The sequence below is a fragment of the Paroedura picta genome, chromosome 1 (assembly GCF_049243985.1).
Source record: "Paroedura picta isolate Pp20150507F chromosome 1, Ppicta_v3.0, whole genome shotgun sequence".
Classification (NCBI taxonomy): domain Eukaryota; kingdom Metazoa; phylum Chordata; class Lepidosauria; order Squamata; family Gekkonidae; genus Paroedura; species Paroedura picta.
Genome location: NC_135369.1, coordinates 157,405,861 through 157,419,762, shown reverse-complemented (window position 1 = coordinate 157,419,762; position 13,902 = coordinate 157,405,861). Strand labels below are relative to the sequence as shown.

General features: G+C 40.9%; 1 protein-coding gene across 6 annotated transcripts in view; it reads right to left on the bottom strand.

Annotated features, from left to right (window-relative positions):
* Positions 1 to 13,902, bottom strand: part of SNTG2 (syntrophin gamma 2) — a 349,056-nt gene that overhangs the window by 26,648 nt on the left and 308,506 nt on the right. For all 6 annotated transcript variants that reach the window (XM_077309803.1, XM_077309812.1, XM_077309826.1 and 3 more), the window contains 2 exons: positions 11,782 to 11,853; positions 3,344 to 3,553 (listed from right to left, as the gene is read on the bottom strand). In XM_077309803.1, coding sequence (XP_077165918.1) covers positions 3,344 to 3,553; positions 11,782 to 11,853 — 282 coding nt within the window. The remainder of the gene's footprint in view (positions 1 to 3,343; positions 3,554 to 11,781; positions 11,854 to 13,902) is intronic.

Sequence of the window (13,902 nt, the reverse complement as noted above, 5' to 3'; positions counted from 1 at the left end):
TCCTTAAACCTATTTGTCACCTCTACTGTATATTTGTTGGGGATATGATTTAGTTCATACCTGAGTGGCCTAGCGCTTTTCCCTTTCTTCAATTTAAGCCTAAATTTTGCAACAAGAAGCTGATGATCTGAACCACAATCAGCTCCTGGTCTTGTTTTTACTAACTGTATAGAGCTTCTCCATCTTTGGCTGCAGAACACATAGTCAATCTGATTTCTGTGTTGACCGTCTGGTGATGTCCATGTGTAGAGTCGTCTCTTGGGTTGTTGGAAAAGACTGTTTGCTATGACCATTGTATTCTCTTGATAAAATTCTACCAGCCTGTGCCCTGCTTCATTTTGTACTCCAAGGCCAAACTTGCCTGTTATCCCAGTTATCTTTTGGCTTCCTACTTTAGCATACCAGTCCCCCATGACAATAAGCACATCATTGTGCTTCTAGAAGGCGTTGCTTCTCGAAGGTGTTGTAGGGCTTCACAGAACTGGCCAACTTCATCCTCTTCAGCAGCAGTGGTTGGGGCATAGACCTGGATTACTGTGATGTTGAATGGTTTGCCTTGGATTCGAACTGAGATCGTTCTGTCATTGACCCATTATGCACGGGGGGAATAACGCACATTCGGGGTGGAATGGCGGCGACTAAAATCACCGATAACGCATGGTGCCGGCTGCAACTGGCCGCAGCTTCGGTGCATGCCGCTGAAAAAGCCGCATTAGCGAAACGCGAAAGAAAGCGCAGCTTCCGGGTGACCAGCATCGGGCTGTCTTTTCACCTCCAGTTTCCTCCACAACTGAGCGTCCTTTTGTCTTTGGCCCACTCGCTTCATTCATTCTGGCACTACTCGTACTAGCTATCTGCTCATCCCCAGTAGCATATTGGACACCTTCCGACCTGAGGGGCTCATCTTCCGGTGTCATATTGTTTTGCCTTTTGGAACTGTCCATTGGGTTTTCATGGCAAAGATACTGGAGTGGTTTGCCATTTCCTTCTCCAGTGGATCACCTTTTGTCAGAGCTCTCAGCTATGACCTGTCCGTCTTGGGTGGCCCTGCACGGCATAGCTCATAGCTTCACTGAGCTACGCAAGCCCCCTTGCCACGGCAAGGCAGCAACCCTTGAAGGGGATCATCATGAGGACAGTGTAATGTGCAGATGGAGTATTTAAGTGCCCATACTAATGTCAGGTAGAAAGAGTTTATCTGCTGCAGTTGGGCTTTCAAATAAATAATCAAATCTTAGCTTAATCCAGTCTTCCTGTCTGCGTCTTCCTTTTGGGGACTGAGGAGCAAATGAATATACCAAATACAATTAAAAAATTGCAAGCAAATTGAAGGAGAGGAGCCACTTTCAAGGTGGCTTTCAAAGTGGCCTACAAAAAGTAAAACAATAAAAAAGGAAATAGATCTAGCAACAAGCAGGGCTTAAAGGGGGAAAAAAGAAGTAAACATAATCAGTAAACAAAATGCATGAGAGAATAAAAGATCTTCTTAACCCAGTTCCTAAATAAAAGTTTGTAGAAATGGCTCCATCCCTGGATACTACCTGAGCTCAGGAGTGGATACAGGACTTCAGAAGATGGCCCTAACATCCAGGTAAGTTCATGTGGGAGCAGTCATGCTTGGCTCAAAAGGTTTTGCGGCATTATAGACAAAAAGCACACACTTTGAAGTGTCGCTGAAACATATTGGAAGATCTTTCAAAAACTGTCAAAACATGTTCAGCTTGGCAAATCCCAGGGTGTTGTTGTATTCTGAACCAGCTGAACAGTATTCTGTGGCAGCTGTTGTAACCCACTGCAGTTATCTGACCTGTTACACTAATAACTGCATCTAAGCTACCTAATCAGGATGGCTGTGGCTAGGTTCTAAAATATCTGTATTGTTTTTACGTACCTTAATAAATTTTGTTTTTTATGATGATAGAATAGACATTTATAATCTGATAGAAGAACTAGTGGTTCCCTTAGGCAATACTTAACACTTTTATGATGTTCTAAAAAGTTTCTTGTTTTATGCCCTTTCATAATTTTTCATCCATGTCTTCCTCCTTGTATCATGGCATTATGAAGGGAGTTTCACACACAGAGAGAGCCAATTAAATGAGGATTCATATTTCACAGGAGTTATTTATGGAAACCATATCCACAGAGTATTGCATTGGGCAATAGCATGCTTAAGAAAATTCAAAGGACTGAAGTATACACTGCAGATGAGATGGCCAGGATTTGTACCTTTATCCTTGGCATCTTATTAAACCTGTTTTCAGTATTGTCCTTTTATCACATTTTGCTTTATTTTTGTCCTCTCCTACCAAAGAGCATATTAACTTGAACTTTCTGCATTTTGATGCTATATGGGATTTTATTTTTATGAAGAAAGAACGAAAGAACGAAAGAACGAAAGAACGAAAGAACGAAAGAACGAAAGAAAGAAAGAAAGAGGTCAAAGTGCTGAGATGAAAGATTACATATCTTTTAAATTTATTTTTTTAAGAGAAATCTAATTAAATGGTAAAAGTCCACTTACATACCAATTATTCTTTAACAAAAAAGGATGTGGCTGGTCACTATTTTTAATACAGAACATATTATTTCTTCCACTATACCTGTTTGGAATCACAGGACCTTTACCTCCCACCCACATTATCTTATTTGTTCCAGCATATCTTTTAAAATTTATTTAGATCAGCCCCCCCCCCCATCTGTTTGATCACTTTTGGAATTGTGAGGCAGAGTGGCAGGCATCGGTACAAAATGGGATCCACAGGACATTCAGCCAAGCATAAATATATGCACACGTGGAAGGAGGACAAGGAATATAAACACATACACATGAAACCCATGGAAGGTAACATGCACATAGAAGAAGATTATCAATGGGGGAAAGGGAAAGAAAAGATCAACGTGGAAATGTGATCCTGCAATGTTTTGGCGCTCCACAGTCCCACTGCTTCACAGCTGATCTACAAGTCCTGGTTACAGGATTCTGAATCCTCTTCCAGTGACTCGCGGGTGGATCCAAGTGAAAAGCTACTTTGTTTGTATGAAGGCAGAAAGTTACTGGTTCTGTCTTCACTTTGCCCCCAACTACTTTCCGGAAGCACTCAAGGAGAGCCTTGCAGGAACCATGGCATACATGGGCATGATGATGGGAAACCTCTTGCAACATAATTCTCCCCTCCTTCATTTTAACAAATGTGTAAGGTAGGTTAGGAATTGTAATTTAAATGTTGTTAGCCAACTTGGGATGCCAGTGAGGGGTGGGGCATAAATCAAATAAGAAATAAATAAGAAAGAGACATATGCAGCATGCATTTGAAAAGCACACTTCCTTTCTACTACTTACCCCTGTTTTCTGAACTTCCAAAAAAATGGCTCTTTGAAATGATTTCTCCCACACGCCCAGCTCACTTCCCAGCTCGACATTGAAATAATGACTCTTGCCGTGACCAACCACAACACTGAAGCAATACGGCCTCTGGTCTTCCAGTTCATAGTCTTGGTGAATACCTAAGTACAGGTTTGCTTGCAGCCAGCAATCATCATTAAGCCAGAGCTGAAAAACACATTTTGGAAGGTGATATTTCATTCAAAAGGAACACTGAGAAAAGAATAATGGCTTTGATTAGGGCTGTCGTCCGGCTAAATAGTTTTCTTTCATTAACGATTTTTAAATTAACCAATCTATAAATGTCTTAATGCTAAAATTATATATTCCCCAACTATCACTTATTATCATTTCTCTTTGAAAAGCTAAGGAAGGGGTGAGCTGGCTTAGGTGAAGACAAGGAACACAAGAAGCAAGAAAAGATGTCGGAGTGGGAAAATAAAATTGATGTCACTTCAAGATCTGTTTTGAAGGGGTGGGAAGTCCTTTCCGCCTGCTCATCATTTCCCCCCTTCTTTTCCTTCACTCTGCATTTGGGTGGCCCTCTTTCCTGCATTCAGGGTAAATACACATGTTTTAAATGAGGTAGAAATGGTTTGAGTGCACATTCACTGCCCCAAAAACAGAATCCTCAGAATGCATAAAATATGAACACAAATTGCCATGTCCCAGGAAACATGAGATCGAACTCCTACTATAGGTATAAACCTAGAAGAAGAAGAAGAAGAAGAAGAAGAAGAAGAAGAAGAAGAAGAAGAAGAAGAAGAAGAAGAAGAAGAAGAAGAAGAAGAAGAAGAAGAAGAAGGTCAGAACAGCTTTATCAGTGCTGTGGGAAGCCCAAGGTCACCCAGCTGGCTGCATGTGGGGGAGTGCAGAATCCAGATTAGAAGTCCGCACTCCTAACCACTACACCAAACTGGCTCTCTTTGAGTAACAATTAATTCTAAGTATGGAACTTTTCCTGTGAACATAGAGCTATTCGAGCTACAATGCATTCAAGCCATTTGCAACTAAAGTGTCTAACAATCATTATTTAAATACTTAAATCTTTGGAGTTCATTTTTCAGATCTTCCCACTCTAGTGAATGATAATGTCCACACAGACAAGCTCAGTGTCTGGCTTTCCAGGTCTCTTCTGGCAACTGGCCGGTGATGGGGGGAGATAAGCAGGACCCAGGCAACATCACTGGCAACATGGCTATATCTCTTCTGGTGGGCACTGGAAGTGACATCATCACACTGCAACATCATTCTGGTATTTATGCAAACACTTTATGGTGAAAATGGATTCTACCAAAGAATTTTCGCCCAAATGCTAGAGCATCACTCGAATTTTGCAAATGTGATGATGTCACTTTCTGTGCATGCTAGAAGTGACATCACCAGATAGTGAGCAATGTTGCCTGGGCCTTCATCTTTCTCCTGTTAAGTTCCCCCCTCGGCTGGCCAGCTGACTGGTAGGGCAGGGGCTTGGCAGCAGAGGACTCCCATCTGCACTAGGGGGGCTTGGAACCCTAGTGTACACATGGCTGCATCCAGAGTACAGTAAATTAGAGTACAGTAAAAAGTGGCAAGCAAGACAGATGTTTCCCGGTCAAAGTGCACCAGCCACTAAATGGAAGCAAAAAGACAGTGATGGTGATAACATTTCAAAGGAGGCACATGAATAAAATGCAATATTCAATTTATATTTTTACTCCTAACAATAACCACGACAGCCGCACTTCCATGTCTGAATTTGCTACTTTCAATAAACAATTCCATGTTGATACATTTTAATAAAAGTATCCCCTTTAAAAATCTTGCACATCAGACTCTGTAAATCAAATAAGCGGCATTTTTAATTATGAACTGGGAGTATTAACTAGGGGTATGCATTCGGACCAATCTGAACCAAAAATATACCTGAAAAACACCGCCCCACCTCAAACAATCCCCCTGGTATAGCAAGGAGCTACGTAAGAGAAAAGGGAAACTAAGATAGAGTGAGTGTGAAGACTCACAACGAAGCAACCAGAATTTCCTGTGAGATGGCAGTGAAGGTAGCTAAATGTGAGTTTTATGCAATTTCCATTACATCCGCAGCCTCACATAGGGCACAATTATTTACTGCTCTCGAGAATGAGTGCAGAAAGCGTCGTCAATTGGATATTAGCTATGAGGCATTTGCGACCCATTTTATAGAGAGTCCACCGTGACCTTTCACAAACCCTTGACACAGGGAGTCAAGTGGAGGCCCCTTGGCCGTCTTTGGATATCTTGTTCGAAGGCTTCAAGTGGTTCTCTTTAACCAAAGTGGATAGGCTGCTAACTTCTATGAGGCCAATCCCTTGCCCACTTGATCCCTGTGTTTCTTGGTTACTCAAATTGAGTGACAAAAGGAGCGGAGTGGGAAATAGATATGGGAAATTTTAGCTCTGGTGGGGGGGAAAAAAGTGAAATCCCACAAGAGAGAAAAATTATACTCTGATTGTAGCTGGTTGTTTTTTAATTGACTGAAAGCATATTTAGAAAAAGAAAAAGAAAATTAGTTTGATATCAGTTAAGCAGCAGTCAAATGTTGTCATCTCGATATTTCGTTGTGGATATTTATTCTAAATAGGTTACATGTGCAGTACTTCATTTGCAAGGTCAGCTGCTTAGAAGTGGCATAAAATAAAGAGTTGGGTCTTAGAGATTAACAGTGCAATCTAAAACAGAGCTCTCTCTTCTATGTTTATTGACTTTTATGGATTTAGAAGAATGTGACTTTGCTTTGGATTGAACTGTTGGCCTGCAGTCCTAAAAAGAGTTTCTTATGAATGAGCCCCATTAAGTACAATAAGAAACGCCACAGTATACCTTGCCCCATAGTCTTGTGGGCATTCGTTATTATTGATTCTTGGTTCCAGAGTTTTTAATTTATTTATTTAGGAGATTTCTTACTGTCAGGTACTATGATTTTGAAATGTTTGCAAAACAAGCTGTCCGTCATATCACAGTGGAGAATGAACAAGTCAAGGAAACTCCAACTGAGAAGTGGGAAACATAGTCATATTACAAAAAATATGCCTCTGAGATCCGCTAGCTTAAGAGATAACTGAATTTGTCGTGAGAATATTTTCATTGATCTCCGGCTAATTAAAAAATGGTCTTCTCTGCTTACCCATAGTGATCAATAAAAAGAGTGATGCATTGTTCAGAATGGTTTTTAATATGAGCTTACGTAGGCCCCTTTCACATTACTGTTCTAAACCAGATGTTACCTGTTGCTAGCCTGGTCCCAGGTAAAGCGATACAGGGACAGGAGTTTCATATTGCAAATTCCATTCCATTAATGAGTTATCTCTTAAGTGTTCTGACCATTTCAAACAGTGCCCTTCCTCCCTGCCCTTTTTCTACCCCACTTTCCTTTGCATATGTTTTTGGGGGGATCATTCTAAGCTGAATGCTATAGTGCTAGACAAAAATAGCTGAAGGCATCTCATTGGTCCCTCACTGTAGAACTGAAGTGCTATTTTGGGCTAGTGCTGCTGTGCTCAACTGAGAATACCCGTCCACCTAAAAAAGTCCATGAAAGACCACGCAACCAAAACGGGCGGGGGGAAGCAGTTCTATAGGAAGTGCTGCAGCCATTTTGAAAAGCAGACTACAGCAGGGCTCAATCTTGCTTTGCTAACCGAACACAAGCCACTTGGCATGAAATAGTAAATAAAGTATTTCCGCTGAAATGGCTGTGTCTGAAATGACACACACAAAACCATTAGCAATTGGACACTAAAACAGATTACAAAGGCTGTTTGAAAGGGGCCTTAATCACTATGTATTGGAAATTAGGGAAGCATGCAGTATACATCCAGCTCTTTGCTGAGAAACTGGGTTTCTGTAGCAATTTTTAGTGAGTGTGGAGCTTATCATTGTGGTGTAGACCTTTTCATATAAATTCTTCTTAATTTCTATCCATGCTGACTTAAAAAAATTATTTAAGCTAGATTCAAGTTCAGTAGGATCTTTGAGAGCCACAATATTTTGGGGTATCAACTTTTGAGAAGCAAAACATGTGGGATCCCATAGGGAGAAATTCTCTTGCTGATGTTATTGAACATCTACATATATACCTTCACCCAGCTGGTCCAAAGTTTCAGACTGGGTTGCTAACAGTTTATGAATGATATCCAGCTATTTCTGCTGATTTGGGAAGGGGGGGAAGCACCTGCCTGCACCTCTATTGACCAAATGTCTGGATGCCATGGTGGACTGGCTGATGTAGATTTGGCTGAAGTTAAATCCAGCTAAGGACTGAGGTCCTCTGGCTAGGCCAACATACCGATGGGGACATAGTGCAACTCCCTGATCTTGACAGGGTCTGTTTTATATCTTTGACCACTGTCAAGAGCCCAAGTGTGATTCTGGATGCCTCCCTATCCATGGAGGCCCAGATCACAAATGTTCCTTGCCTGGTGTTTTACCATCTTTGCCAGGCATAACAATTTGCACCTCAGCTATTCCCAGGTATGGCAACTTGTACCTTACCTATCAACATCTGACGTAGCCACCATGATCTATCAATGGTAAGGTGACCAGATTTTAACATTGGTAAAGCGGGAAGGGTGGGAATGATAGATTGACTGAAGATCTGTGTTGCAGATGCTTCCAATTTTAATGGAGAGATGGATGGTGATGAAGGCTTTTCTGACTCCTGCTACTCTTACTACCTCTCCTAAAACAGCTGATCAGTATAGTAAAACATTTCTTTAAAGGACTGATTGATTCTTTAAAGGCTTACTTGCAGATCAATTTCTTATTGTTATTATTAATTGTATTTATTACCCACCCTTTCTCTTCAGACTCAGGACAGGGTACATCAGAACAAAACATACAAAAATTATATAGGTAGTATATATTAAATCATTAAAAACTAAACCATCTAAAAGCAGTTCTGTTCCTAATTGCCTATTCTGAAATTACAATGGGAAGGAATAAGAGAGGGGACACAGAAGTCTAATCATCCCCAAATGGTGTATAACTGGGACATTGATAGGGAGGCCATTCAATTTGGCTGTGTTTTTAGGCCGCAACCATAGGCCTGGTGGAACAGCTCCATTTTACAAGCCCTGTGGATCTGTCCAAAGTCCTGTGGATCTGTCCAAAGTCCCACAGGGCTCTGATCTCATTTGGAAGAGTTCATAAAATTATACACGGCTTGGAGAGGGTGACCAGGGAGAAATTTCCCCCCGCTCTCTACTGAAGTTGAAGGGTTGGAGCTTCAGGACAGACAAAAGGAAGCGCTTCTTCACATTTAATTAATTTGGGGAACTTGCTGCCATAGGATGTGGTCATGGCTGCCAACCTGGAAGGCTTTAAATGAGTGGACAAATTCATGGAATAATGGGCGATCAATGGCTACTAATCATGAAGGCACCAGAGGTACTATTTAAATCAGTTGCTGGGGTGTACAGGGAGAATAATTCTGTTGTAGTCTTCCTGTCTGTGGGCTTCCTAGAATTAGCTGATTGGTCAGTGTATGAAGAGATGGTTGTACTTGATAGGCTTTGGTCTGATCCAATTTAGCTCTTCTTATATTCTTATCCCAAAATCGACCCAGTGTCTATTTAGACAAGGCATCAGGCTAGTTTGTGGAATTTGTTCAAGATGTGTAGGGATTTTTCTTCCTAATAGATTTGTTTGACTGGGTGCTTGCCAATTTAATTATTTTAGATATATGTATGAGGGCTAGGGGGTTCATGTTTGTTTAGACTGTATTTTATCTGAGTTTTAATTTATTGCTAGCTACTGTAAGAATCTTGATGGGATAACTGGAAAGATTAAAGCGGTCGAATAAATATTGTGCAAGGCCATGACCTGTGATAATTCTCTAGGTGGGAAAGAAATGATGAACCAACGTGAAAAAAACATCTCAACAATTACATATTGATTATGGGCAGAGCTAAGACCTGGAAAAAATGTTAAGCAATGAAAAGAGTCCCGTCAGTTATATGGTTGCACCAATGTCCCATAGTCTAGAAACAAAAATGGCTACAGAAGCCTTTTTCAACCTGAAATAATTTTTCAGGCTTCTAGGAGCCCCGGAAGTGGTATCAGGCTTCTAGGAGCCCCGGAAGTGGTATCTGCTAGCCATGCCTCCCTGTCACAACCTCCAGAAGTGACAGGCAGGCTCGAGGAGGACTGAGGAGGGAGAGACAGGAGGCAACGTGATGCAGAAATAGGCATTCTGGCTCCACCACATCCTAGGAGCAGAAAACCCCAAAGAATTCAATTGTGCTTGGGGTGGGTGGGTGGGGGGGGTGGGTAGGAGAGCAATGGAAGCAGCTGGGACCCTAGCTTGTGATCAAATCCATTAAGGCAGGAGGGGAAAGGCTGTGGACCCCCTTCAGAATTCCCTCAAACCCCTGGGCCCACAGACACCTGGCTGGGAATCCCCGGGCTACAGTATTGTGTATGTATACAGTCCAATGTAGTGGGAATGATGTGGTAGAATCCCAAGGTTGTTGAGTTGACTATATTACTTCAGCTGATAGGTGGGAAGGTTATCTTCTCAATGTCCACCCTTGTCAGCACTCCTTTTTGGTAAAGAAACAAAAGAGCAATGGGAGGAGAAATGTTCTTCTAGACTGGCTTTTTCCTTCCATGCTTGTTTTCTAATTGTTGACGTATGTGTGTATGTGTGTTTCTGTGTATGTTTGTGTGTGTTGGTGTATTAATGCAGGGGAGTATTTAAAATGTATTTTGCTACCTGAAGTTTGAATAGGGAAAATATACTCGACCACCTCACCACTCAGCATCCTAATCTTTTCCATGTAAATACCAGTTCTAACACCCGTATCCTAAAAATTACCTCCAACTCTGCAGTGAAAACACATTAGGGAGCAATTCTGTTGCACTCATGTATCTGTGGACCGGGACATTGAATTTTTAAAAACTATATCCAATGTGTAGATTTTATAAAATGTAAACGTTTTTTTCTTTGTTATGCCATAACAAGTCTGCTTATAAAAATAACTCAGGGATATTTTCTGAGAGCAAGCTGAGCCTTATCATTGGTAATGGAGAAGCTTTAATCTCTTCCCCAAATTAAGTTTACTCCTATTTAATTGATTTGCTCTACGTTTCCTTCATTATCGTTTATACTGAAATGTCAACAGAACAGAGGCTAGAGTCATACATTTAAGCCTTTGTGTTTCAGTTAATGTATTCATCGGGACTGACAATTAAGTATTCATTTATTAAGAAGTCAAGAACATAAAGGACTGGGTCTTGGGTATTCTCATTTGGAAGAGTATTCTCCCCCCCCCCACACCTGTTTTCTTCCCCTCAAAATAGAAACATAGCCATGGAATTTGCTTTAGGAATGATTTGTTCTTGAGATTAATCTGACCAGAATATTAAGAGAAAAAACTGAGTGCTAATTCAACACAAATAAGGAAAAGAACATCTATATTTCAAAAAAGGACACAATTAGCTAGATCTTCAATGTTTACTAAAGAATATTTAAAGTTATTATTGGAAATTAAAAATACAAATACAATATAAAAGGCAATTACCAGGGTCCTCCCTCCATTTATGACATATAGGTCATGTGGGAAAGAGGATGTGATGAACAAATGGCTTTGGCTGAGGTCTGAATGAGATCAACAAGGTGTCTTTATCCCCAGTCACCCAGCTCTGGGATCATCAGAAATCATATGACATCAATGTTTGTATATGGTACACGTGTGTATGTAGGCTTACATGTAGCACTATGAATATCGGATATAATATGCTTATGGCCTCCTCTCAAATATTATGCCGATCCATGGATGTATGAACATATGATGCTGCTTTATACTGTGTCACGAGATTGTCCAGCTAGCAGTATTAGCTACTGTATCTACTCTGCATCAATGATGAAGAGTCTCAGCAGGGATCTTTCTCATTCCTGTTGCTTGAGATTCTTTTCACTGATGATTCCTGTAACGTAACTAGAATATTCCAGTTTCTCAGCCCTGTTACTTGAGATTCTTTTCACTGAAGATACCTGAAACTGAGTTAGAATATTTCAGTTTCTCGGTCCTGTTCCTTGATATTCTATTCTGAAAAGATACCTGAAACTTAACTAGAATGTTTTGCTACTTAGAAATGGAGAAGAGCACCAGGCTGGGATGAAAGGAGTGCTTGATCTCACTTCCCAACCACATGCTGGAAATCAGTTGGTAAGAGTTTCACCAAATTGGATCAGTTTAAGCCAGTTGAACATCTACAGTCTATACAGATAAATGTAACAGTTCACTGTTAAGACATGATAGTAATGTTTTGTTCAGTGTGGTTAGTCTATATGTACCACTGATTCTGTTTCAATTATAGAGAAACAATCTTTCATGCTAAAGTCATATATACTCTATAACTTACTGGTGACCTACCTTGTGAACTTTAAATAAAACCTCACAGAGGTTATACATTTTTTCAGCTCGTACCCAATCTAACGTGCTTACCTGTAATAACAAAATAAACATTGTTAGACATACTTGGAGAATTTAAAAGCCTGCATGAAATTTCAGTATTTTTTTTGTTCTATGTTGGTCATTTTATTTAAAATTGTTAATGATGTGTGTACCGTCAACACCATTATATTTCTGCTACTGCAGGCCTTGTAGTAACATTTATGTAATAAACTAAATAAAAAAAACTATAGTAATAACATATGGGTCCCCAAATTTTGGCAATAAATGGGTAACAATTATATTTTTTTATTCTAACAATTCAATATATATTTAGAGGTAGAGCTTTTTAATTTTAGAGGCTAGGCCTTAGTTTTCCCCCAAAGAAAAGTGGAAAACACAAATGGCCATATTTATGCTGCCCAAATATTTTCTCAGTCTCCTGCTAATTTTTCTTTTAATTCTTTCTTCGTTTGCTAATTGAATTGAAGACTAAGTACACACACTGTCTACATTAATATACATTATTATTATATTATTATTATTATTATTATTATTATTTAATTTTTAGACCGCCCTTCTCCCAATAGGTCTCAGGGCGGTTTACAACATAAATAGTTAAAACACAATAAAATCCCCATAAAAACCCCAATTAACATCAGCAAAAGTTATATGTAACATATAGCAGCAGTGGTCACAATTCTGATCTTAGTTCAGTCTGGTGGAGAGAATAATATTCAGAAGAGGGTGGCACCAATACAATAGATCTAACAATGATCTCGATGTTAGAGATCTCAATATTGGAGGGGATCCTCTGATGGATTAGTGGGAGAGCTGCCCTGGCCTCAACCATATGCCTGGCGGAAGAGCTCCGTCTTACAGGCCCTGCGGAAAGCTGGTAGATCCTGCAGGGCCCTTAGCTTTTCTGGGAGCTCATTCCACCAGGTGAATTCCACATACTTCTTTCAAAAACTGAGTGATATTAGGACTGTTTCCCCGCAAAGGGGTAAAACGTATGTGGCCTTCTGCTTGCAAACGTGGAATGGTCAACCCTGCAGTTGCAGCTCTCATCACAGGAGACCCCTCCCACCCCACCTCGGCTTTTTGCCTCCCAATGAGGCTGCAAGGGAAAACAAGCCGAACTTCTCCCCCTGCTCCTTGGCTCCTCACAGCAAGACACCAATCACAACACAGCAGTTCCCTCATGAACTGAAACTTTCTTTCCCCTCCAACCCCCAAATTAATTTCTTTTTAAAGGCACTTTTACATTGCTATGTGGTAATGCCACAACACTGATGCATTCTAATAAAAATCAACACTGCCGCGTTGCTATGGAGAAAAGTCAGAACAATACAGCATCCCCCCCCTTTTGGGATTTGTGTTCTTTTGGACTTTATGTCTGGGTGGATTTCTGAGATGCTGAACATGGTAACTGGTGCCCAAAAAGTCATTCTTGGAAAATGGTTGGCTTAAAAACAAAGTGCTCAGACTCCTGTATGATTGGGAGAAAGCTGCTTGATCACCCGCCCCTCCCCTTACCCAGCTCACTCCCCACCTCCAGAAAACAGAAACGGGGCTGTGTTTTTTGCCTGCCTGATCCCAAAAAGACAGTGGACACTTTGCAGAAGATCCTATGGACCACACCATTTAAAAAAATTACTCTGAGCAGGAAATGGAGAGGGGAGAGCAGGTGTGAAGGTGGGACAATGCTGCAGAGAATATCGTGCCTATCCCCCTCCATACAGGCTTACCCCTGGTTGCTCACTGGTTGCTCACCAATGGGATGCTCACTGGTTGCTCACCAAGGGAAATCTGGGCAAAATGCAAGCCAGCACCTGGACAGCCCCGGGATGCAGGCGATGTCATGCGGAGGGGGCACTAAAACCCATCAGCAATTAGAGGCTGTCCAGGAGCAAATTCATCATGTGGAAATGGTCTACACTTGTTCTCTGATCAAAGGGCACTGTTGCTATCAAGCACCCATACTGAGGTTTTTCCATTCACCTTCATCATAGGGACCCCGAATTTGCAAGTCTTCATTTACAATATAAATAGTGAAAATGGTAGAATGAAGGAAGAATCAGTCTGCGTAGTTCAGCAGTC